At 51.0% G+C, this 25,825-nt stretch overlaps 2 protein-coding genes and 1 pseudogene across 2 annotated transcripts; 1 reads left to right on the top strand and 2 right to left on the bottom strand.

Moving 5' to 3' along the window:
- Positions 1-14,622, top strand: Myo1g (myosin IG). Its single transcript, XM_036201031.1, has 22 exons — positions 1-211; positions 1,852-2,060; positions 2,215-2,308; positions 3,125-3,290; positions 3,521-3,574; positions 3,963-4,073; positions 4,309-4,425; positions 4,877-5,101; positions 5,188-5,333; positions 5,686-5,800; positions 6,004-6,174; positions 6,437-6,507; positions 9,026-9,100; positions 9,273-9,405; positions 10,167-10,333; positions 10,717-10,924; positions 11,457-11,680; positions 12,344-12,488; positions 13,036-13,140; positions 13,332-13,445; positions 14,107-14,261; positions 14,336-14,622. The coding sequence occupies exons 1-22, from the start codon at positions 117-119 to the stop codon at positions 14,490-14,492; spliced, it is 3,057 nt and encodes a 1,018-aa protein (XP_036056924.1). The 5' UTR covers positions 1-116; the 3' UTR covers positions 14,493-14,622.
- Positions 14,623-18,412: 3,790 nt separating this feature from the next.
- LOC118592287 lies at positions 18,413-19,076 on the bottom strand (annotated as a pseudogene).
- A 6,196-nt stretch (positions 19,077-25,272) lies between these two features.
- LOC118592001 (transmembrane protein 258-like) lies at positions 25,273-25,512 on the bottom strand. The gene has a single exon (XM_036200497.1). It carries the CDS (start codon positions 25,510-25,512, stop codon positions 25,273-25,275), a length of 240 nt encoding a protein of 79 aa, XP_036056390.1.
- Between the last annotated feature and the right edge of the window lie 313 nt (positions 25,513-25,825).

Genomic DNA, 25,825 nt, shown 5'->3' on the forward strand with positions numbered 1-25,825 from the left:
TACTTTACCACAGCACTATAGGAGCTAGGCAGGGCTGGGCCTCCCCTTTCTGTCTTCCCCTTCACCTCTGTACAGAAAGCTCTGGCACCCTGGTCTGGGTGCTTCCAGTGGGCAGGATGGAGGATGAGGAAGGTCCTGAGTATGGAAAGCCTGACTTTGTGCTTTTGGACCAACTGACAATGGAGGACTTCATGAAGAACCTGCAGCTCAGGTAGACCTGTGTGTGTGTGTGTGTGTGTGTGTGTGTGTGTGTGTGGTGTGTGTGTGTGTGTGTGTGAGAGAGAGTGTGTGTGTGTGTGTGTGTGATAGGCTTCTTTCCCTCCTCCCTTCCCTCACATCCATGCAGACCTGAGGAAAGCAAGGAAGGTACACTGACAGGTCCCATCATCAGGAACGGGGACAAGGTTACACGTACCTAGACAACACAGGCTGAAATGATAGTGTCTCCGGGAGATAATGGGCACCCAGAAAGCAGCCAGCTTTCAGAACCGGAGCTGCCCACTCCCTCTCACCACACCCTAGTCGACAAGACCAGAGTGTGATGCCCTCTTGAGAAAGATGGGCAAAGACATGGGGACCAGGAACTGCACTGCCTTTTTCTCTCTGTACCTGTAGATGTTTCTTCCCTGGGTCTCATGGGGGATCTGACTTGAGCCTCCTTAGGAACTTCAAAATGAAGTGGGCGCCACCCTAGGGTCCCAATAATTACAGCAAGTTGGCATGATGCTCTGGGTTGTTCATGAAAGGGGCCACGGGCTACGACTGACTGGTAGAACTGATACCTGAGCCTGTTTTCCCACTGAGGAAAGAAGGCAGGGAGGGTTCCAGGAGCTAAGAAGCATGGTATGACAAATGGCCTTGTGTGCAGCAGGACTTCATGCCTGCCTCCTGGGGAGATCTACTGTGTGCAAGGAAGCTCCTTGAAGAGCACTTGAGGACAAGGAATCTCCCTAGACACTGAGGTGGAGGCCACAGGCTGACCCGTGGAGAGGGGGCTCTCCAGGAAATGAGTCAATTCTTTGTCAGTCTACTTCATTCTCATGAAGAGCAAGCTCACAATCATGCCGTCTCCACTACTGTCCCCTGGGGCTCAGTGGCTGCACGTCACACAGTTTGTAGTCTCTGGGAGTACCCATGTCACAAGTGGCAGAGAAAGAGGAACCGTAAAGAGTTCCTGCCTGGGGTTGAGCGGGTGTCACACACCGAAGGCAGCTGGGGCCCCAAGGAACAGGCAGGTCAATACTCCTTTCAGAGCACAGAATCCAAGAGCGGTAGAGACCCGGGCTCCTGCTGGTAACTTTGTGAACAGAAGGGTGGAGAAGTCTGAAGATGTGTTGGAGAGGGGCAGTGACCATGACTAGGGGGTGAAAAGGCTAGCAAATCACCACCTTCTGATTTGGGTGGGGCAGGGCGAGTCCCCTTCCGGCTCTGGTCCCGCCTAAACTCTGACACAGGAAACAGCCAAGGCCTCCTCCCTGGAAGAGCCCCCTTTTCTCAGACTCATCAGCCCAGCTGCCCTGCAGGGGTCACCTGGGGCCAGCCGAGACTCTTGTGAAAGACCCAGGGTTCTTTCACAAGTCAGTTCCCTTTGTGGAACGGATGGTCCTGATTCCTGGGACCTGAGCATCCTGTTAGAGAGCAGTATGGACCGACCACACGCTAGGCACTGTGATGATGACTGTTCTGGGTGGTTCAGCTTACTCAGAATGGCACCAGGCAGTCTCAAGTCAATGAGGCTCCCCTTCCCTCCCCTCTATGACCTTTTCTGGGATAGGATTCTTGACTGCGTGGGGCCTCCCACGTGGACCTCCCATGGATGTGAATGCTGAGGCCTTGTTCTGCTGTACCTAGGTTTGAGAAGGGCCGTATCTATACCTACATTGGTGAGGTGCTGGTATCCGTAAACCCCTATCAGGAGCTGCCTCTGTATGGGCCAGAGGCCATTGCCAAGTACCAGGGCCGTGAGCTCTACGAGCGACCACCTCATCTTTATGCTGTGGCCAATGCTGCCTACAAGGCAATGAAGCGCAGATCCAGGGACACCTGCATTGTCATCTCAGGTACCCATGCCCGTGAACCGGATGCCAGAGCCATGCCTCATTCATGAGCGAAGGTGGCGGTGCTCTCGCCTCTAAAGAGTGGACAGGAACAAGGATCTGGGCTAGGGTGGGCAATGTGGTTGATGCTACCTACCATCCCCTTACTTCTTGGCAGGGGAGAGTGGGGCAGGGAAGACAGAAGCCAGCAAGCACATCATGCAGTACATCGCTGCAGTCACCAACCCAAGCCAGAGGGCGGAGGTGGAGAGGTGAGCACTGAGGAGTCCCAGTGGGTTGAGACATCTTTGCTGCAGGAAGGGCCTTGGGCTAGGAAGCAACAAACGAAAGATAAAGGCCAGCCCAAGCAGCTAGCTCTCTGTCAGGAAGTCTCCAGGTCGCTCCCCATATCCTAAAGCCACACCAAGGACCTTTCAGGTGAGGGGGCTGTGACCGAGACGAGGTGTGCACACTGCCAGCTGGGGAGGAGGTGGCATCAACAGGTCTCAAAGCAGGAAAGGGGACATTTTGTGGCATCTACAGAAGTCTGGAGAAATCCACAGCCTGGCGAGGAGAGCCAGGCAGGCATATGAGTTCCAGTTGCCTGATCCAGGAAATGGACTGGCTTACCTAGCCCTCTACTCCCCATCCAGGTCCTGCAGAAGTACCTTCCTGGGTCTTAGCCTGTCTCTTCCAGTAATAATATTGTGGTCGGGGCTTGCAGGACTCCTGCAAAGGATGTCATTGTCCCAGCATGTGACCATCACTGCTCTCTAACTATAGCTAAAGGTCCACTGCAAAACAGATGGGACATGGGAGTGACCATAAGAAACAGAACATAGCATTTGCTGAGCACTCGTTCTGGGCTCAGAGCTGCACAGACAATGTGTGTGATGCAAACAAGCTGGGCAAGAGCGTCCGCAGGGCTCAGAAAGAAGTTGACTATTATGCACAGTGCAGGGAGCACTCTGAACGCGGTGGACCACTCGCTCCTCAGCCAGCTCGGCTTCCTGGCCCACCCTGAGATGCTGTGATTGTCCTTTAGATGGGGGGTCTTTGCATTGAGCCCCCAGTCCCTCTGTCCACAGGGTGAAGGATGTGCTACTCAAGTCCACCTGTGTGCTGGAAGCCTTCGGCAATGCCCGCACCAATCGCAACCACAACTCCAGCCGCTTTGGCAAGTACATGGACATCAACTTCGACTTCAAGGGGGATCCTGTTGGAGGACACATCCACAGCTATCTGCTGGAGAAGGTGGGCAGGTGGGCTGAGGAGACCCTTCTCCAACATGAAGGTCCCAGGGACTGGGAACATACTGACTTGATGTTGCCCACTGGGAAAGCAGAGGGGCCCGTCTCTGGGCCTCGGTGACCTTTGTCACAGCATTCCTGCTCCTGGGATGCTTTCCACTTGGTAATTCACAGATGGGGTCCTTGGTACAGACCCACGCCCAGACTGGAATCCAACTACCCCTCTCGCCTCAGTCTAGGGTCCTCAAGCAGCATGTGGGTGAGAGGAACTTCCACGCTTTCTACCAGGTAAGCCTCTGTGAGCGGGGAGGGGATGAGAGCAAACTAGCAAACAAGGAGAGGCAGGGAAGGGCAGTAGGCTGAGCTGTCTTCCATCCCTCCCTCACTGCCTCCAGTTTCCCCTCTCTGTCCCACACTGACCTGCCCCCAAACACTACCTATATTCCCCTTACCTCTGTCCCCAACATCTGACTTCACCCCAGGCACCAGAGGGCAGGAGATCCTTGACAATGGAGATGTCTCCAACATCTGAGACCCAGAGACTCTAAGTACCCTGGGACACAGCTTGTTCTATGGGTTCTGTGTTGGAGTCATCCTCTTCCTGTCGGGGGATGGGGTCGGTAGAGGAGGGCCCTTGAAACTCAGCGCCTAACTAGAGGACTTCTGTGCCTTCCAGCTGCTTAGGGGCGGTGACGACCAAGAGCTGCAAGGACTACATCTGGAGAGAAACCCTGCTGTGTATAATTTCACACGTCAGGGAGCTGGGCTCAACATGGGTGTGCACAATGTGAGGACAAGGGGTACGGGTCTCGGACTCTGGGAGTAGACAGTGATTGCCTTAGGCCAGAGGGTGTGAACAGCTCAAGTAAGTGGGAGAGAAAAGAGTTGAGGGAGAGGACAGAGCCCGGGCCAGGGATGGAGGAGAAAAGAGAGCAGCTGCCTGAGATGGAGGAATTGAGGCCGATTAAGGGCAGGTATCCTGGGCCCTTGTTAGCCTGGGTGGTAAACACCTTCTTCCCTAGGCCTTGGATAGTGATGAGAAGAACCACCAGGCCGTGATTGAGGCTATGAGGATCATTGGCTTCAGTCCCGAGGAGATGGAGTCTATCCATCGAATCCTAGCTGCCATATTGCACCTGGTGAGCTTGGCCTGGATGACCTGGAAAGGCAACCTCTCCTCCTGGGAACCTCGTGGGGGAAGGACTGGACTCACTGGGGGATATTCCAGCCAAGTCATTGAACTGCCTTCCCCCCTCTGCTGAGTCTGAGTTGGTGATGCACAGTAGGGGTCTGGTAGAGAGCTGGAAGCCTGGGTTATGCTCCTTAACAGCTGAGCCCTGACAACCAAGCCTCTGGCGTTGTGGCCTGTGAGCTGTTTCTCAATGCCTCTGGACTTCAGTTCTCACTAAGAGACCTCAGTTGAAGGTTTTAGAACTCTGTGGCCCACAGAGATCAGTAGACAGCGCTGTGTGAGAGGAAGCTGTGTTTTCCCCTCATCCACATCCTCTACCTTCCTTCGCTCTGTTCCAAAGGCAGCTAGACTCCTTGGGGACATGGAGCCTAGACTGTTGATGATCCCTTCCTCACCAGGGAAACATCGAGTTTGTGGAGACAGAAGAAGATGGGCCACAGAAAGGAGGCCTGGCAGTGGCTGAGGAGGCCCTGGTGGGCTATGTGGCCAAGCTCACAGCCACACCCAAGGACCTTGTTCTTCGAACCTTGCTGGCTCGTACAGTGGCTTCAGGAGGCCGAGAACTCATAGAGAAGGGCCACACTGTGGCTGAGGCCAGCTACGCCCGGGACGCCTGTGCCAAGGTATTCTCAGAAGAGCTGGAGGGAGAAACCATGGGGCCTTGATAAGGATGGTGGGTTGGTATCACAAAAACCATGTTCTACTCCAGGCAGTGTACCAGAGGTTGTTTGAGTGGGTTGTGGACAGGATCAATGGCATCATGGAGCCCCGGGGCCGTGACCCTCGTCGTGACGGCAAGGACACAGTCATTGGTGTGCTGGACATCTATGGCTTTGAAGTGTTCCCCGTCAACAGGTAGGCGACCCAGCCAACCACACCGGTACCTTTGACCCTGCTGTAACCACTGTGGCCACCGTAATCCAGACATTTTGGTTGGGCCAGGAGGAAGGACTGTTTAGATTCTCCTGCTGGTCCTTGAGTCCCCTAAGCTTGCCTTGGCTGCGCCCCCAGCCAGTTAGGTAACCTGATGACAGGCAAAGTGTGGGGGCTTCTTTTGCTGGTGGCTCCCAAGTCCATTCTGGGGCATGGGGTGGTCGGGCGGAGAGTTCATAACCCTCAGTGCAGAGCTGTTAGGAGAGAGGCAGCTGTCCATCACTACCTACCCGCAAGGAGTGAGAGCTCCTCTGAAGGTCCCACCCTCCCCCAGCTTTGAGCAGTTCTGCATCAACTACTGCAATGAGAAGCTCCAGCAGCTCTTTATCCAGCTTATCCTGAAGCAAGAGCAGGAGGAGTATGAGCGTGAGGGCATCGCCTGGCAGAGCGTGAGCACCTGAGCACCGCAGCTGGGCTGGCGGGGCGGGGCGGGGCGGCGGGGGGGGGGGGGGGGGGGGGGCTGTCAGGGAGGAGGATGTGTTAGGAGCCTTATGTGACCCGGAGGGCAATATGCAGACACTGAGCAGGGGGAGGTGACTGGCCAGTGTCAGGAGTTTTTCTAGAGCCTCCCTCCTGGTGGTCTCCACTCCAGATTGAATACTTCAACAACGCCACCATTGTGGAACTAGTGGAGCGGCCCCACCGAGGCATCCTGGCTGTGCTAGACGAGGCCTGCAGCACGGCAGGCCCCATCACTGACCGAATCTTCCTGCAGACCCTGGACACACACCACCGCCACCACCCGCACTATTCCAGCCGCCAGGTGTTCTAGCTGTCCCTGTGCTATGGCAGAGACGGGGGTGGGGGTGGGGGTGGGGGGGGGGGGGGGGGGGGAGTGGGGGGGGACATGGACACGTACAGGGGAGTTATGATGCTCTTGCCTCATTGGATCCTTGGCCAACCTAGGTTGGTGCCACTAAGGTCACAGTTACCTCTGTCCAGCAAGGGTGGCTGTGGGACTGTCCCCTCACATAGACTACAAAGCTTCCTCTATTGTCTGTGTCTTACTTTGGCCTGTCCTACAGCTTTGCCCTACAGACAAAACCATGGAGTTTGGCCGAGACTTCCGGATCAAACATTATGCAGGGGATGTCACGTAAGTCCCACCTTCAGAAGTCCCAAGAAGCATAGGTGCAGGAAAGGCACAAAGTTTTGTGTCCTACCCCAGCTCCATGCATCTACAAGCTCTTTTGAAATACTCAGGGGTTAACAGCGCTGCCTGCTCTTCCAGAGGTCCTGAGTTCAATTCCCAGCAACTCCATGGTGGCTCACAACCATCTATAGTGAGATCTGGTGCCCTCTCCTGGCGTGCTGGCATACCTGCATGCAGAACACTGTATATGTGATAAATAAATCTAAAAAAATTTAACCCAAGTCAAGCTGGGCATGATGGCGCACACCTTTAATCCCAGCACTTAGAAGGCAGAGAGACAGGCAGATTTCTGTGAGTTCAAGGCCATCCTGCTTTACATAGTAGTTTCCAGGACAGCCAGGGCTACACAATAGGGAGCCCCAGTCTCAAAAAAAAATTACCAACAACAAAATACCCACTCCAGAGCCCGACCCTACCTTTGTTATTTGAGGGAGCTTCGGGTTGGAAGGTGGGCCCTAGTGAGCCAGAACACTGCATTATTTTTTGTCTTTTTCTTCTTTTTCTCCCTTTCCATTTCCTTCCTTTTTTTCTTTCTTTCTTTTTTCTTTTTTTGTTCTGGAGATCAAATTTGGGACCTTGTGCACATGATAGGCAAACACTGTGAATGTATCTCCAGTCCTTACATGTTCCATATAGATTGTCACTCACTCACTACATAGCCCAGTCTGACCTAGAACCTGTGGTTCTCCGGCATCAACCTTCCAATTGTTGGGGTTATGTATGTGTACCATGACATCCTGGCTAAGGTCCTGCATTTATAATTAGCCCCCAGGTGGGGGCTCACTGCAGTCTCCAGACACCTGTTCTAGTTAGCTTTCCACTGCTGTGAAAGGACCATTGTAATCAGAAGTTTTCCTGTGTCCTGCCCATCCCTCAGCACTCGGACCCAAGTAAACACACACAGGCTTCTATTACTTACACACTGTATGGCCTATTGCAGGCCTCTTGCTAGCTAGCTCTTATATCTTAAATTAACCCATTTCTATTAATCTATGTTTTGCCATGTGTTCCATGGCTTCACTGGTCTGCTGGCATGTTGTCTCTTCTGCCTCTGCCTTTCTTCTTCCTCTCTCTCTCCTAGGATTGATTTCCTGCCGGCCTCTAAGCTGCCTTGCCATAGGCCAAAACAGCTCTATTTATTAGCCAGTGGGAGCCACACATATTCACAGCCTACAGAAAGACATCCCACAGCAGACCATGGCCAAAAGCAACTTGGGGAGGAAAAGGTTGATTTCAGTCACATAATCCAATTACAGTTCATCACTGAGGGAAGGAGGTTTAGGAACTCCAAGCAGGAATGAGAGAAGAGACCAAGGAGAAGTGATGCTTGCTGGCTTGCTTTCCTTGGCTTACTCAGCTTTCTTACATAACCCAGGGCCACCTTCCCTGGGATAGTTCTGCTCACAGTGGTCGGGGCTCTCTCACATGCATCAGGAAAATGTCCCAGGGCTGGAGAGATGGCTCAGTGCTTAGGAATACCGACTCCTCTTCTAGAGGACTTGGGTTTGATACCCAGCACCTACATGACAGCTTACAACTGTCTGTAACTCTAGTCCTAGGGGATCTGATGCCTTCTTCTGGTCTCCATGGGCACCAAAGACACAAGTCATACACAGCCATACATGCAGGCAAAACACCCATACACATAAAATACAAACAAATAAATAAATCTCTAACAGTTATAAATAAAAAAGATGTCCCGCAGACTTGCCTATGGGGCAAACTGAGGAAGGCATTTCCCAATTGAGGTTTTCACTTTTCAGATGCCTTTAGCTAGTGCAACAGCTCTGAGCATCAAAGCCTGGGTTATCTTCCTGGGGCTGTCATTATGACTGATAATTTACCTCTCATCCCTCTCTAAAGCAGATTTGAGGTGACTCAGAGAAGGACAGTATTTGATGGAAGGCTCCCAAGGATTGGAGACAGATGGTCATGCCTGCTCACAGTAATCGGCGCCTCGAGTCTTCATTGGCGCTACAGGCAGAGCCAATGTTTATCAATTAGCTTTCTAGTGGTCCGAGAACCAGATGATTACTCTGAGGCTCTTATGTCACAAGGTTGGGGTTTGCTCATCATAACTGTAATTGCTGGCGTTTGTAGACACTCAGTAGACCTGCTTCAGGCATTGAATGCACCTCGAGAAGCAGAGTGATGAGATAGCTTATTTATTCAAAGCCATCACCCAGTGCGCTGGAGGAAGAGCTAGGATTTGGTGCTGGGGTGTTTAGCTTCAGTCCTGGGGCCCCGGCCACTGAGTCCTTTTCTGGGAGGGGAGCTTCTCCTAAGGAGAACAGGTGTAGGTGATGAAGAGAATACAGATGTGAGGAAGACGAGAAGCAGAGGGTCCCAGGCAGGAAGAAACGAACCCAGGAAATTAGAGGCAGGTGGCAGAAGTGGGGGGCTTTCTCGGTAGTCTGGCTGCCTGGCCCTTGATCTGCTCACCCACTCTGGTCTTGGTCAGGTACTCTGTGGAGGGCTTCATTGACAAGAATAGAGACTCCCTTTTCCAGGACTTCAAACGACTGCTGTACAATAGGTGAGTTGGCTTGCTGCGCCGGGACTGCTGGTCTTCAGGGACTGTGAGGTCTAATCCCTACTTAACTCACAGACAGCCTGAAGTTCAGATATAAAACTATATAGTTATTGGAGCCATACTGGACCACGTGGATACCTGCCAGGGTATCTGGTAATGCAGCTCATATTTACAGTGCGGATCCCACCTTGCGGGCCATGTGGCCAGATGGGCAACAGGACATCACAGAAGTGACCAAGCGCCCCCTGACAGCTGGCACACTCTTTAAGAACTCCATGGTTTCCCTAGTGGAGAACTTGGCTTCCAAGGTATTACCTTTCAAATCCTTCTCTGTGCCTTGGGTACACATCATGGAGGAGTGGGCATTCTTTTTTTTTTACCCCTCCGAGACAGGGTTTCTATGTAGCTTTGGAGCCTGTCCTGGAACTCGCTTTTGTAGACCAGGCTGGCCTCGAACTCACAGAGATCTACCTGCCTCTGCCTCCCAAGTGCTGGGATTACAGGCGTGCACCACCACCGGCCAGCCTGGAGCAGGCATTCTTATTCTGTCTGCTTGAACCCTGTCTGCCCCACTAGGGACCTGAGCTAGAGCAGAGGTTAGATATGGGACTCAGAGGTCAGACTTGAACAATCACTGAACACAGGGCAGACTTTGGAACCAGTAAACCTCTAGCCCACTGCCTCCTGGGTAAGAGGGTCTGAGAGCCACCCCGACAGGAAATTGGCACTAGCATTCTTGGGGAACGTCAAGTCAAAAGTCGGAGGAGCGACTGGGAGGAAGGTATGGAAGAGTGTGTTAACAGAACATCCAGAAATGGTAGCCTCTCTGGGAAGAAGGGAGGAAGGAGAGGTAGAGGAGCTTCTTCCTCCTTCCTGGATTGAAACCTAGCTCTGGGCTCTGATTAGGCTCCAGGCCTGCGTGAGGCTCTGGGTCCCTTGTTCTGCTGTGATTTTACTTGCCCCAGCTCTGCTAATCCAGGCTCTTGCGGGCCAGAGAAGCCCTGGCTTCTTGGGGCAGGACACACAGAAACAGCTAGCTTAGGCCCCTAAGTGTCCTCTGTCCCTCCAGGAGCCCTTCTACGTGCGCTGCATCAAGCCCAATGAAGACAAGGTGGCTGGGCGGCTCGATGAAGCCCACTGTCGCCACCAGGTCGCATACCTGGGGCTACTGGAGAATGTGAGGGTCCGCAGGGCTGGCTTTGCTTCCCGCCAGCCCTACCCTCGCTTCCTGCTCAGGTACAAGCTCCCATCCCCGTCACAACGTGGAGCATGGAATCTTGTGGGTAGAAGCAGAGGGACCTTAAATAATGTCTTAAATGATAATGCAAGTTGGAGTCGATGTACCTTTGGTCCCAGGACACCAAAATGTCTGTGAGAAAGTCTGGGGCAGATGTGTGTATGTGAACATCTGTCTATGTGCAAAGCAATCTGTGGGGACACGTGTAACAAGCATAGGAAGAAACTGGTGGTGGAGGCATGCCCAGTGTCACAGTCCCAGAAGCATACTGTCAAGATTTCAGCCCTCGGGATTCCTAGTGCCCCTACGTTCTTCCCAGGGCTGGTCAGAGGCGGGGACCCATGCGTACTACCTGATGTCAAGTATCCATCTTCCTATTCAGGTACAAGATGACCTGTGAGTACACGTGGCCCAACCACCTGCTGGGCTCTGACAGGGAGGCTGTGAGCGCCCTTCTGGAGCAGCATGGGCTGCAAGGCGATGTGGCCTTTGGCCACAGCAAGCTGTTCATCCGATCCCCAAGGACGCTAGTCACCCTGGAGCAGAGCCGGGCTCGCCTCATTCCCATCATTGTGTTATTACTGCAGAAGGTGCGAGGAGGAGGTGCTGGGTGGACCCCCCCATGGTGGGGATGGCTGTCCACCCAGATCTACACAATATGCCCCTCCCATTCCATGCCTGATGGTGTTCCTGATATTTTTCAAGTTATGTGTAGGCCCTGGCTGCCTTCCCTGTAGGGTGTTCAATCTGAGTTCTGGTGGTCACATTCTGGGGATGTCCCCCTGTCTCTGGGAGCCATGGAGAAAACATGTCTATCTCCTCTCTCCTCTCTCCCACACAAGCTTTCTGCCTAGGGAGCCTAGAGGTGCCACCTTACAAGGTGTGGTACAGATGAGCTGCCCTTTGCGGAGAGCCTGCAGAGCCTTGAGCAGGGCTTGTCTATCCTCAAGGGCCACACGCCTCCCCAAGAACAAGCCTCCAAATAGAATTGGCTCCAAAGAGCAGGAGGCATGGTCAGCCTTCTTGGAGACAAGCCAGGGGTGCTCAGGAAGGACTGAGGGCCACACTTAGGATTAGTGCTTGGGAGTGACCCCCATGTTCTATCCCACGTGTTCCATCTAGGCATGGCGGGGCACCCTGGCTAGGTGGCGCTGCCGGCGACTAAGGGCCATCTATACCATCATGCGCTGGTTCCGGAGGCACAAGGTGCGTGCTCACCTGGTGGAGCTGCAGAGGCGGTTCCAGGCTGCCCGGCAACCCCCACTCTACGGCCGCGACCTGGTGTGGCCGCCACCTCCTGCCGTGTTGCAGCCCTTCCAGGACACTTGCCATGTTCTCTTCAGCAGGTACCATCCTCAGCCCTCCGCATGATTTCCCCTTCAGCTAATGTCCTCTGACTCCTTGAACCTGACTGGAAGACACCTCCGCACCCCCTTAATCCGCAGGAAGATAGGGCTGCGTGCCATTAACTGGTCATCAATGAACCATGACTGTCCTGGCACTGTGCTGGTCCAGCGCCATGGCCTTCTCAAGGGAAGCTAGCTAGCTAGGCTGGGAAATGGGGATGCCATGTTGGTATGGACCTTGAAGTCTGAGTAGTTCTCCAGAAGGACGCAAAGCAAGTGTCAGAACAGGAAGTGCTGAATGGCCGTGGCTTTGGAGGCTGTCTCCTGGGGACACATATGGGATACAAAGGCCAAGGCCAGAGAGGTAGACAGGGATTGGGACCAAGGGGCAGTCAACATCAGATTAAGAAGTGGCTCTTTGGCTGAGTGGCAGCGGCACAGGCCTTTAATCCCAGCACTCAGGAGGCAGAGCCAGGCAGATCTCTGTGATTTTGAGGCCAGCCTGGTCTACAGAGTGAGATCCAGGACAGGCACCAAAACTATGCAGAGAAACCCTGTCTTGAAAAACCAAAAATAAAATTAAAAAAAGAAAAGAAAAGACTTTGGGGGAGGGGCTGGAGAAGCTATGAACACAGGTAACTTCTGATCCTTGTCCTCTTCAAGGTGGAGGGCCCGGCAGTTAGTGAAGAACATCCCTCCTTCAGACATGACCCAGATCAAGGCCAAGGTGGCCGCTATGGGGGCCTTGCAAGGATTACGTCAGGACTGGGGCTGCCGACGGGCCTGGGCCCGAGACTACCTGTCCTCTGTGAGTATCGGTCAGGTCCGGGGCAATGGGTGCTCAGAACTGACACTGGAGTGGGTCTTTCAAGCTATTCTGTCCATCCTGGGGTTGCCTGGCCCTCCTCTTACATCAGTAAGCAGTCAAGAAAATACCACATAGACATGCCACAGGCCAATCTGGAGGAGGCAGCTCCTCCTTGAGGTTCCCACTTCTCAGGGGTGTCAAGTTGACTGACACTATAACACCATCCCTGGGCCTGGTCTTCAGGATACTTCTGTGTGGTTGGATGAGACATGCAACCTATTCATGCCTTCTGGAGTCTCTAGAACTACACATATAGTCAGGCCAGCTAGGCTAGTGTACAGGAAAAGGGGGCCATTAGACTGTCAAACGGTGAAGTTCTGTGCCCTCTGCTCTCAAAGAACCCGTGTGCTCAGCCGCTGATGTACAGGGCCTTGACTGAGGTTCCCCAAGGCGAAGGAGAGTTGTGGTATTCTGCTGAGAGTTTCTGTCAGTCAAGCACGCTTCCAGACCCCATCCCAAACACCTCTTTCCCTTCATCTGTCCTCAGGGCACTGACAACCCCACAGCTTCCCATCTGTTTGCTGAGCAGCTGAAGGCACTTCGGGAGAAGGATGGTTTCGGAGCCGTGCTTTTTTCCAGCCATGTACGCAAGGTCAGTACTTGGCCTGGAGGTCACGGGGACCTGAGGCAGCCTCAGCCCAGCTCTGGTTACTTCTGACACTTTAGAAACCACCATCCTTGGCCAGTCACTGAGAAAAGGACATAGAGAGGGAGGAAGTTGGGGTGGCTGGGCCTGGAGAAGGCTGGGTGGTACCAGCCTGGGCCCAGCCAGCTCTTGTGCAGGTGAATCGCTTCCGCAAGAGCCGGGACCGGGCCCTCCTCCTCACAGACCGGCATCTCTACAAGCTGGAGCCTGGACGACAGTACCGGGTGATGCGGGCTGTGCCCCTGGATGCGGTGAGCACTGTAGACATTCTGCACCACCTGTAGAGTGTCTGTGAGGACTCTGGGCTGCGAGCCTTACCTCGCCATCTCCTTTGTTTAGCTCCAATGGGTAGTCCAGATCATCCTCAGCCAGTGGGTGGCAGCACTCCTCTGAAAACCACATAGCGGCTTCTTTCTCAAGTGCCTCAGCTCCCCCGCCTCATACTCTCATGCTCTAGCCAAGCCAAATGGCCCCTCTCTCTGCCTTTGCTGTCTTAGGGGATCTCCTGCCTGTGTAGATCTGAACCCTCACCAAAGCTTTTAGCCACCTCCTCTGGGACCTGTCCCTTCCTCCGTCTGTCCCTATGGCTACTTGGTCCTTTGCATGGCTTCTTTTTCATAGGACAAGGAGCAGCCTGGGACAAGGGTCAGGCTGTGTAACCTCTGGGTCTCCCAACCCCAGTGACTCCATTGCTATGAGAGTCAAAGGATCCCTGGTGTCACTCTGTGTGATACAGTAGCGATATCCTATTGCATGACATAATGCCAATCCTCCCCTCTGTCAGCAGAGAGGAGAGGGAGTGTGGGGTGGACACTCTGCCAAGGGCAGGGCTCCTGAGGTGGGGCTCAGGAAAGTCCTCCTGTAAGGAAGTAGTTGGCTTGATGTGACCCTGACTCCAAGCTGTTTGCTCAGGTGACAGGGCTGAGTGTGACCAGTGGACGAGACCAGCTGGTAGTGCTGCATGCCCAAGGCTATGATGATCTTGTAGTGTGTCTACACCGTTCCCAGCCACCGCTAGACAATCGCATTGGGGAGCTGGTGGGCATGCTGGCTGCACACTGCCAAGGGTGAGTCCAGAGTCATTTGGGGAAGTGGGCATACAGAGCTCCACCACCCTGACCCTCTGTTCTTCCTGCTACAGGGAGGGACGAACCCTGGAGGTGCGTGTCTCTGACTGTATCCCACTGAGCCAGCGTGGTGCCCGGCGCCTCATCTCTGTAGAGCCCAGGCCAGAGCAGCCTGAGCCAGATTTCCAATGTAGCCGCAGCGCCTTCACCCTCCTCTGGCCAAGCCACTGAGCAAGCCAAAGCCAGTCTAGCTTGGTTTCCACACAGTTCTAAAAACACCTGGCCTTGCCTTGGCCACACAAAAGGCCAGGACTTGTCCACCCCTGCCTGGAACATCACACAATAAAGTTGCTATATTTGTGTCTAGTGTGGCTGCCACTGCCTTGGCCAATGTTTACCCGGTATTCCCTGCTCATCCACAGTGGTCCCACATAAACTAAAGCAGGAGGCCCAAGGACCCAGTCTGAAGTGGGTGACAAGACCCCAGATGTCAGAGCCCCAATCCAGACACAGGCTACATTTAGAGCCCATGGTCTGAGGGAAGTGCTCTCCATAAACATGCTTCCCCAGAGACCTAAGGTAGCTCCATGGTCTCCAGGCTTTATACCTCTGCATTCCTTGTCTCTCTCTTCCCTTGCCCATTGGGATTAGGCCCTTGGTGCTCCAGGACAGGACCGAGCAGCCGTGAGGTCTCACAGGGTGTGCTGCTGGACAACCATGACCCACCTGCTAAATGACCAGGTTGGGTGTTGGGCAATAGTATGACATCTGAAGGGACATGGTCTCTTCCGGGCGAGCTATTGGAGCACAGGGCTTAGCAACCAGGATCCCCTTCACTGAAAAGGAGCACTGCATCTGGATTTATGGGTCAGCCATTAAGGGAGGGCAGGGTAGACACATTTCCGTGTCTCTGGTCAGCGAAGCACATCTCCAGCATTGTTCCTGCTCCCGCTAGGCTTAGTGCCCCTCAGACCCCTCAACCTCCTTCAACTCTCCTCAGCCACTCAGCCCTTCAGCTTCCTACAGCGCCCCCAGCCCTTTGGCACCCTAAGTCTTTCAGAGAGCTCTTCTATTTTCTTTCTCTTTGTTTTTTGGCAAAGTCTGACTACCACTGATATATGGTTCATAACTGTGTGGAACTTTATAGCCCAGACCAGCCTCAGATTCATAACAGTACTCTTCCCAAGTGTGGGGATTATAGGCGAGCACCACCTCACCATCAGTTTCTCATCCTTTTAGGTCCTTAGTCCCACAGATCCTCAGCTCCCCAGCCCCATAGCCCCTCAGACACTTGGATTCTATAGCTCCATAAACTCCAGTCTCTCAGACTCATGTCCCCGAAATCTACAGACACACAGACCTTTAGACCCTTATCCACATAGCTCTATATCCTGAGACCATCAAACCCTCAATGCTGCAAACCTGACACCCATAGCCCCTCATCTCCTCAGGTCAATTGACCTACACAGATCCTTGGCCCCTGTGCTGGCTAGTTTTTGTCAACATGACACCAAGCAGAGTAATACAAGAAGAGGGAAACTCGATTGAGGACTTACCTCCATCAGCCTGGCCTTTGGGCATGTCTGTGGGGCATTTCTTAACTAACAATTGAAGTGAGGGGGCTTGGCCCACTGTGGGCGGTGCCAGCCCCTAAGCAGGTGGTCCTGGGTTGTGTGAGAAGGCAAGCTGAGCAAATTCCGGAAAGCAAGGCAACAGCGGCACTCCTCTGTGCAGAAGCCTGCTTCAGGACCTGCCTCCAGGTTCCTGCTCTATTCTCCTGCCTGGCCTTTCCTTACAGTATAGTGTGGAAGGCAAACAAAGCATTTCTTCCCCTAAGTTGCTTTGGGTCATGGTATTGATCACAACAATGGAAAGCTAACTAAGACAGGGTCCCCAGACCCCCAAGTCTTCAGCCCCTCAGTCTCTCCCTCAGACTCTGCAAGCCTCTCAGCAGCTCAGTCTGCATCCTCTTCTCAAAGGAATGAACCCAAGGGTCTCATAGCTCAGGCCATCCATCCCTCAAGCCCCCTCTTTGTTTTATATTTATTTGTTTGTTTGTTGAGACAGGGTCTCACTGTAGTCCTGGCTGGCCCTAAACTCACAAACACTTTCATTTTATTTACTGCTGTGTATATATGTGTAGGGGCAAGGCCCATATGCACTCTTGCCATAGCATGTGTATAAACTACAGAGGATAGAAGTCTATATTTCCTAACTTCCACTATAGGATCCAGGCATTGAACTCAGGCTGTCAAGCTTGCATGGATGTACACCAGGCTGGCGTGAACTCACAGAGATATGCCTGCCACTGTCCCCCAAGTGCTGATATTCAAAGTATGCACCACCACACCTCACTCCTTTGTGTGTCGGGCTTTGTTCAATTGCTCAGCCTGGCCTTCAGTTTACAGTGGTCCTGTTTCAGCCTCCCAGGTAGCTGGGGTTATGTGCACCATCACATCTTCTTCTTTTCTGGGTCATAAGTCAGAAAGGAGGAGTTTGTCCTTTAATATCATATTTTTGTGGAGGTCAGCATCTATGACTATGACTTTTGGTTAAGGCAGGAAATCTGAGAACTGTCTAGTCTAGTCTCTCAGTTCTCCAAGGCTTTCTCAGGCCATATGGCCAGGCATCTGCAGGTGCTATTAGTCAGAGTGACCTCCCAAAGCCCACAAATTTACCACATACCCATCTCTAGCTCTGTAGCCGCCTCCAGGCTGGGCCAGGCTTGACCCTGACAATTCAATTAGACAGAAAGGGTACCTTTTAAAATATTGTTTTTGAGACAGGATCTCACAATGTTGCTGTGACTGGCCTGACACTTGCTGTGTAGACCAGGTTGGTCTCAAACTCACAGAGATCTGCAGGCCTCTGTCTATTAACTGCTGAAATTTAAGGTGCAGGCCAACACCAACACTCTCAGCAAAAGATTTTATCTTTAAAATTCTGTGTATGTGTATATTGGTGTGTGCCTATGAATAGAGACCATTTTATTCTTCCCAAATAAATAGGTTTCTTTCTTCTCTAAAAAATTTCTGTGTGATTTTCTGGCAGGACAGAGTGTTCAGTGGTTAAGTGCTCTTCCATAGGTCCCGAGTTCAATTCCCAGCAACCACATGGTGGCTCACAACCACTTGTAATGAGATCTGGCGCCCTCTTGTGGTCTGCAGGGGTACACAATAAATAATTTTTTTTTCTGTGTGTGTTCATGCAATGTGTACACCTGGTGTCTGCGGTGGGCACAAGATGGTGTCCGTACCCTAGCGCTGGAATTTTAGGTTCTTGTGAGCTGTCTGAAGTGGGTGCTGGGACCCAAGCTCTGGGCCTCTGCTCCTGCTTCCCCTCTTACCTGCTGAGTCATCTCTCCAGCCCCAAGACTTTCTTTTGAGACAGTCTCCTGTTGTGCAGGCTGGCCTTGAACTCCCTACACAGCTGAGGATGACCATGAACTGCTGATCATCCTGAGCATCCCCCTAGAGTGCTAGGATTATAGGTGAACAACCCACAATTGGTTGTTAGGGTGTGTTGTACTGGATCACAAACCCAGGGCTTCATGCAGGCTACATCCCTATCCCCAAGGGTACCTTTCAGTCACCAGGTCCTAAACAGTCCTAGTCATTGTCTCCTGCTCTGTGTGAATTACCTCATCAGAGAGTGGGTAGTACCTGCTCACTTTCATCCAAAGCTCCAGCTTTTTTTTTGGGGGGGGGGTTTCGAGACAGGGTTTCTCTGTGTAGCTTTGCGCCTTTCCTGGAACTCGCTTTGTAGCCCAGGCTGGCTCACTGAGTGCTGGGATTAAAGGCGTGCGCCACTGCCGCCCGGCCTCAAATCTCCAGTTTTTCTGCTCTGGGAGATTCTAGGGCAGCCAGTGTCAATCTGTGGGTCCCATTGCCTTAGGTCACACATCAGATATCTTGCACATCAGCCTTACATTACCATTCATAACAGTAGCAAAATTATAATTAATCATTTACCCTTTTACTTTTTTTTATTACATGACTTCTGTCTTAGCTTTTAAATAGTTTTCATTATCTCTCTGGTAAATAAAAAAGGCTTTTCTTTTTTCTTTCTTTTCTTCCACAATAAACTTTATTATAAAAACAGGCTGGTGTGGGGAGAGAGGAAAAGACAAAGACAGGTCTGGGTTAGGAGGCTCAGAGAAAGAAGTGCGGCTTCTTCACATGGATACCATATTCGCTGAGGGCAGGGGTCAAGTCCTCCATTGGTAAGGGTGTGCTTGCGGTCCATGCTCTTGCCGTGGGAGCTGCCAGAGGCTGCGGCCTTCATTTTGCAGTGCTGTAGGGCATCGTTGGCAATATCTGAGATGAATTTCTGGGCAGCTAGTGAGATGAGCCGAATTATGCGTGGGTCTGAAGCTTCAAAGCTAGCACACTTGAGGTAATAACCAGTCACTGCATCTGGGATGGTAGGAGTGTAATCCTGCAGCTGCATCAAGAAGTCCTCCAGAGGCGGATTGGACACCACGGGCCTCACTTCTCGGTTAGCCTTGCTCGGCAGGGAATAAACCCCCTTAGACCTTGCCCCTTCAGGGTGAGTCCTGCAGTCTGCTGACACCGAGACACGTCCTCGCGGCCACTCTGCAGGCTCCCTGGACCGGGCCTCCATGAGGCCTGTGCCCTTAGTGGCGCCTCCAGCCCCGGGTCCCCCTGCCGTCCCCGATGGGCTGGCCTTGCTCTCCCAGGCAGTGTTGGTGGGCAGCACTGCAGAAGCCAATACTGCGGGCGCCAGACCCGCTACCGAGGCGCCACAGGCTGCTGCCACCTAGCTAGGGTCCTCACCCGAGCTGCTGCAGCCCATGGTGCTGATGGGAGGAGCGGTGAACCGGGGCTTTTGACATTTTTCACAAACCTTCCCAATCAGATCCTCTGTCTAAAATCTCTTTGAGGCAGGGCATTGGGGAAGCATGCCTTTAATCGCAGCAGTCGGGAGGCAGAGGTAGGAGGATCTCTGAGTTTGAGGTCAGCCTGTAAGCACACCTGGAGGGATCTCCGTAATCCTCCTGTCTCAGTAGATCATATGTAATAAGGTAGCTTGATTAGATTTCCATGCAAAACAGAGAATGAATTGAGACCACTTTGAAGACAACGTCCCAAATGCAGAGTCACTGTACAAACACTAAGGCTGGCTTCTCTGTGGTGATATTGTGTTCCCCAAAATGTTGTGCACCCTAATAAACTTTTCTGGGGTCAGAGAACAGAACAGCCACTAGATAGACATAGAGGCCAGAAAAAAACGGTGGCACCCACGCCTTTAATCCTAGCATTCATAAGGCGGAGTTTCATCCGGATCTGTGAGTTCAAGGCCACACTGGAAACAGCCAGGCATGGTGACTGGTGCCTTTAACCCCAGGAAGTGATGGCAGAAAGCAGAAATGTATAGAAGTCGTGAGGACCAGGAACTAGAAGTTTTGGCCTGGTTAAGCTTTTAGGCTTTTGGAGCAGCAGTTCAGCTGAGATTCATTCTGGATGAGGACTCAGAGGCTTCCAGTCTGAGGAAACAGGATCAGCTGAGGAAGTGGTGAGATTACAGCTACACTTCTCCCCTCTCCCCCTCTCCCTACCCCTTCTCCATCTCACCTCTCTCCCTCCCTGTTTTCCTCCTTCCCTTCCTCCCTTCCTCCCTTTCTTCTTTGCTTCCTTCCCTCCTTCCTTCCCTCCCTCCCTTCCTTTCTTCCTTCCTTCCTTCCTTCCTTCCTTCCTTCCTTCCTCACTGGAGTAGGACCCAGGACCGGTCTAGACAACAGCAACAAGAAGCCTCAGAGGAGCAGCCAAGGTGAGGTCTGTGGATGGCCCCCAAACAACTTGAGCACACAGCTGCCATGACAGGCTTAGAGGCCCAGACAAAGCTTCTGGCAGGCAACACCTGGACCCAGGAAAAGCCATCAGCTGACCCCACCCAGTGGGGGCCTGCATCTAAGAGGAAATCCCTGACATTCCAAACATTCCCTATACCCCCAGACAAATATCAGCCAACCAGGAACCTGAACCCTGGAAATCCCCTCACCCCACATTGCCTTGGCTCTGGGCTGTCTGCTCTCCCTGCTGAATTGTACAGAGACTCTAAGCTGGGAGCTTGAAATAATAAAGGCTCTTTGGTTTTACATATGGGATTTTCCATCGTGGTCTTTTGGGGATCCTTGCAATCTGGACATAAAAATGTCCAGTGTCCTGAAGCTGGGGTGCGGGAGACTGGGGAGCACTGCTTGACCTCCTGTGGATCTCATAACTCTATGAAACTGGTCTACATCTTCAGACAGTGACCACAGGGCGGTGCCCCCCAATATTCCCTCAGGCAGTCAAGCAGCCCCAGGTGACCCATAGATATTTTTTCTTGATTTCTCAGATGAACATATTTAAGATCTGGTATTGAGCCAACTTGAGTTGTATACCAGACAGGCCAAAGCAGGAGGATTGCAAGATCATGGCCTAGCCTTGTGTGTTATGCCCAGGGCTCTAGTTCTAATTTTGCCCTTCTCCCATTCAAGATTATCTAAAAACTGAATAGGAAAACAGTACTCTGAATCTTAATTTACTTAAACTAAATCACATCTGCCAGCAAGATGGTTCCTGACAAAGGTGCCTGCTTCCCTGCAGAAAGACCTGAGTTAAACTTTTAGAACCAATACAGCTGGTGGAAGGAGAGAGAGAGTCAGCTCACACAAGCTGTCTCCTTGCCTACACATACAAATTAACTATGTAGTAACCCAAGTTGACTGCCTTATGTCGGGCAAGTCTTCCACTAGTCTTAATGGCCTCGAGAGCCACTCCTGTACCAACACCAAAACTGGTCAATTCTAGTAGCTCAGGCCTTTAATCCCATCACATGTGGGACAGAAAGAGCTGGATCTCAGTGAGTGTGAGGCCATCTTGGTCTTTGCAGTTATTTCAGTCCTGCTGGGGGTGAAGCAAATACCTAAGTGGATTCCTCTTGAAGACCGGTGACTTTGATGATGAACTCAATGTCTCCCTTGACCTTGCTGTCTCTGATACCATCAGCTTCAAGGCTTTGGTACACTCATCAGGAACAGATTTTAGCCAGCCTAACGACCTACCAACAAATGTGAGACAATCTGTGAGCTAAAGCCTGAATCAAACATTTCTTTACTTCTTCGGGGCAGAGGAGCCAACCCAGGACTTTGAATATACTGAGTCTGTTCCTCACCACTCAGCTGTATCCAAAGCCACTTTTCTCAGGCCACCTTGTATAATACCGTGCCAGCTGATAGAAAATGGGCAATGTGTGTCAGTAAGCCTTCCCCTAGATACAGGCTACATCATTCAGTAGACTCTTCCCTAAGATGCTCAAACAAGACTCCATCTGACATAGGTTTTGCTTTGTTTTGTTTTGTTTTAGACAGGCTCTCACTATATGGTCCAAGCTAGTCTAGAACTCACAGAGATCTACTTGGCCCTGCCTTCCAGGGATTAAAGGCTTGCCCCACCACACCAGGCCTAAGAATTGGTTTTGTTTTGCACTAAAGTATTCAAACTTATGCTTTTATTTCTGTTCAACTGAATATCCCACAGACCACTATTAAGTTATAGTCACCCAGTATGGTGATATTTTATTTGTACTGAAGTGTGATTTTATTTGTATGTTAATAAATAAAGTTGCCTGGAGGTCAGAGCTAATAGCAAGCCATAGCAGAAGCTGGGTGGTGGTGGTGGTGGTGGTGGTGGTGGTGCACACGTTTAATCCAGATCACATGACAGGCAGATCTCTGTGTTCAAGGATACAGCCAGCATGGAGACACACGCCTTTAATCTCAATACCAACATAGAAGACCTGGAGGTCTGTATAGACAGGCATTGGCAAGGAGGTCATGTGGTTGGGTTTATAACCAATGAGAAGGCAGAACAGAAAGTCAATAAAAAGACAGGACACACAGGAAGTAGGTTGCTTGCTGAGAAGAAGGACAGCAGCGGCAGGAAGGGTAAGAAGGCGGTTTTAAGCTACTGCTCTGACCTCTTGGGCTTTTAACTCTGTGTTTTAGCTCTGTGTTTCTTACTTAATAAGACTGTTCATCTACAACTCAGTAACCTGAGCAACAAGAAGTATGGTCTCCATGTCTTAAGATGAATGAGCTGGCTCTGGTAGCACAGGGTGGCGGGATGTGCTTGAAGATCTGGAGGCAGGAGTTGGGGTTGGTGAGAGACAGCTCAACTTGGGGAGGTCTTGCTGTCAAGCCTGAGTTCAATCCCTAGGACCCACATGCTGAAAGGAGGAACCAGCCCCTGCAAGTGCCATGTACACATTATGGCAGACACAGAGACCCTGCCCGCCCCCCCCCCCCCCGAAATGAATCCAATAATCTTTTTTCAAAAAATGAATGAGTAGAATCAGAAGCCGCTCTCACACACATTTAGAGAACAATTCAGGAAGCTGGGTTGAGAAAAGGCTTGGATCCTTGACAGGACACTTGGCACTGGGAGGGAGCTACAGAAGTAGAGGGTGGCCTCTGATGAATCTTGGTTTCATTTCGGGCCATTTAACTTTGTGCATGGAGGACCTTAAGACTGAGGTGGAATCTTGGGCAATGTTCTGGCTTCATCTCTCAGACTCTTTGTATTGTCGTTGGGAATAAGATAATAACAAATTCAGCATACCAGTGACTCTGTCATCCACATATAGAAGCTGTGGCCCACACATGACCACACTCATACAGACAGGCAAACAGAATAAATAAATATAACCAAAAATAAATAGAGGACAGGGCATGGTGACTCATACTTTTTTTTTTTCTATTATCAGTTTGATACAAAAGAATTTGGTACAAATTCTTATCCTAATAATGAAATGTTTCATTGAGGCTTGCCCAGTGATTGAGTAAAACCAAAACTTATTATAAGCCACAGTCATCCTAGGGTCCCCCTGCTATGTAGCCTCCCTGGTTCTGTGGGTTGCAGTCTGATTTTCTTTGCTTTATATTTGGTATCCACTTATGAGTGAGTACATTCCATGTTTGTTCTTCTGGGTCTGGGCTACCTCACTAAGAATGATATTTTCTAGTTCCATCCATTTGCCTGTAAACCTCATGCTGTCATTGTTTTTCTCTGCTGTGTATATGTACCACATTTTCTTAATCCATTCTTCAGTTGACGGGCATCTAGGTTGTTTCCAGGTTCTGGCTATTACAAATAATGCTGCTATGGACATAGTTGAGCATGTATCTTTGTGGTATGACTGAGCATTCCTTGGGTATATGCCCAAGAGTGGTTTGGCTGGGTCTTGAGGTAGATTGATTCCCAATTTTCTGAGATACCACCATACTGATTTTCACAGTGATTGTACACGTTTGTATTCCCACCAACAGTGGAGGAGTGTTCCCTTTGCTCCAAATCCTCTCCAACATTGACTGTCATTAGTGTTTTTGATCATAGCCATTCTGACAGGTGTAAGGTGGTATCTCAGAGTCGTTTTGATTTGCATTTCTCTGATGACTAAGGACGTTGAGCTTTTCCTTAAATGTCTCTCAGCCATTTGAGATTCTTCTTTTGAGAATTCTCTGTTTAGTTCTTTAGCCCATTTTCAGAAGCAAAATTATACTTATGAGGTAGCAATGAAATAATTTTATGGTTGGAGGTCACCACATCATGAGAAACTGTATTAAAAGGTTGCAGCATTAGGAAAGCTGAAAACTACTGGTCTAGAGAATCCTTGTTAAAGCACCTTTAGATCTTTGCTTATTTGTTTAGACATGAAAAATGTTTTAAATTGCTTGGCAGGGTGGCATATGATTCCCTGGGACCAGACTGACAGATGGTTGTGCTTCACAGATGGGGTGCTTCACAGCTTTTGTGTTTTGTTTGGTTGGTTTTGGTTTTTTGAGACAGGGTTTCTCTGTGTAGCTTTGCACCTTTCCTGGAACTTGCTTTGTAGACCAGGCTGGCCTCGAACTCACAGAGATCCACCTGCCTCTGCCTCTGGAGTGCTGGGATTACAGGCGAGCGCCACCACCGCCTGGCTTCACAGCCGGTTTTATGTGGTTCTGGGAAATGAACCCAAGACTTTGTCTAGGCTAGGCAAGCACTCTACAAACTGGGCTATATCTCCATCTTGCCCTTCTGCTTTCTCTCTGTTTCTATCTGTCTGTCTCTCTTCAGTGCTACATGCTAAATCCAAAGCCTTCCTTGAGCATGGTAAACAAGTGATATACCTCTGAATCATGCCCCTAGCCTGCCTTTCTTTTTTAACAAATGAGATATCTCTTTCTCTTTCTCTCTCTCTCTGTTTTTTTGTTTTGTTTTGTTTTGTTTTTTTTTTGTTTTTTGTTTTTTTCTTGGAACCTGGAAGTCATTCTGTAGCCCATGCTGGCCTCGAACTCACAGAGATCCACCTGCCTCTGCCTCCCAAGTGCTGGGATTAAAGGCATGCGCCACCACCGCCCGTTTTTTGTTTGTTTGTTGTTTGTTGTTTTTGTTTTTTTGAGCTGAGGATCGAACCCAGGGCCTTGCCCTTGCTAGGCAAGCGCTCTTACCACTGAGCTAAATCCCTAACCCTCTCTTTGTTTGTTTGAGACAAGGTTTCTCTGTGTAGCCCTGACTATTCTGTTCTGTACATCAGGCTGGCCTTGAACTCAGAGATCCACTCGCCTTTGTCTCCTAAGTACTGGGACGAAAGGCATGCACCCCCAGCACCTGGCTGACATCTCATTTTGTTGCCCAAGCTGACTTCTAACTCCTGGGCCCAGTCAGCTGGACCACAGGCTCACACCACAGTTGCCACAACTTTTACTTTTTTTTTTCCTTTGCAGCCCTGTGGAGCAGACCCAGGGCCTGTCCAGGCTACACAATCACTGTGCTGCTAAGCCACACACAGCCACTTCTCTGTCTTTCTTTTTTCTGTTCTTTTCTTTGTTTTTTTTGTTGTTTGTTTGTTTGTCACACATCTGTCTTCATTGTAAACAGCAGATGGGACACTTGTAGCAATGGTAAAACACTAATTTACAAAAGCAGGGGCTTGGTGAAGCTGCCTGGTGGGTACCCTTGGGGACTCATACGTAGATGCCAATCCAGAGCAGGAGGAAGTGGACTCCAAAACCCATGAAGAGTGAGGCTACCAAGGAGAAGAGGAGCTCTTTGTAAATAGTATGTGTCTGCTTGGTGGAGGTGACCTCGTAGACAAAGAACCAGGCGGTGAAGAACATGCCAATGGCCAGAAGTACCACAGTCAGATGTGGGAAGACAGCCAGGTTGACCAGGCTGGTGAACCTACTCATAGCCTCGAGCTCCATTTTGCCCCGCACAGGATAAACCACCAGTCCCCTTTTTTCTTTTCTTTTTTTTTTTTTTTCCAACAGTCTTACTATACAGGCCTGGCTGACCTGTAACTAACTCACTATGTAGACCAGGCAACTCTGGAAGGCATGTTGAGTCACCAATGCCCAGCCATGCTGTTTCTTCATAATTGAAAAGACCCACTTTTTTTTTTTTTTTTTGAGCTGAGGATCGAACCCAGGGCCTTGTGCTTTCTAGGCAAGTGCCCTACCACTGAGCTAAATCCCCAACCCAAGACCCACTTTTATATTGTTCTTAGAGTTAAATCAC

This window comes from Onychomys torridus, chromosome 10 (genome assembly GCF_903995425.1).
Source record: "Onychomys torridus chromosome 10, mOncTor1.1, whole genome shotgun sequence".
In the NCBI taxonomy this organism is placed as follows: domain Eukaryota; kingdom Metazoa; phylum Chordata; class Mammalia; order Rodentia; family Cricetidae; genus Onychomys; species Onychomys torridus.

Bases quoted from the DNA above. Each gene is read 5' to 3' on its own strand.
- Myo1g (XM_036201031.1), top strand. From the start codon at position 117: ATGGAGGATGAGGAAGGTCCTGAGTATGGAAAGCCTGACTTTGTGCTT. The intron at 3,575-3,962 runs GTAAGCCTCTGT...TGTGCCTTCCAG, and splicing joins ACTTCCACGCTTTCTACCAG to CTGCTTAGGGGCGGTGACGA. The intron at 9,101-9,272 runs GTGAGTTGGCTT...TCATATTTACAG, and splicing joins AAACGACTGCTGTACAATAG to TGCGGATCCCACCTTGCGGG.
- LOC118592001 (XM_036200497.1), bottom strand. From the start codon at position 25,512: ATGGAGCTCGAGGCTATGAGTAGGTTCACCAGCCTGGTCAACCTGGCT.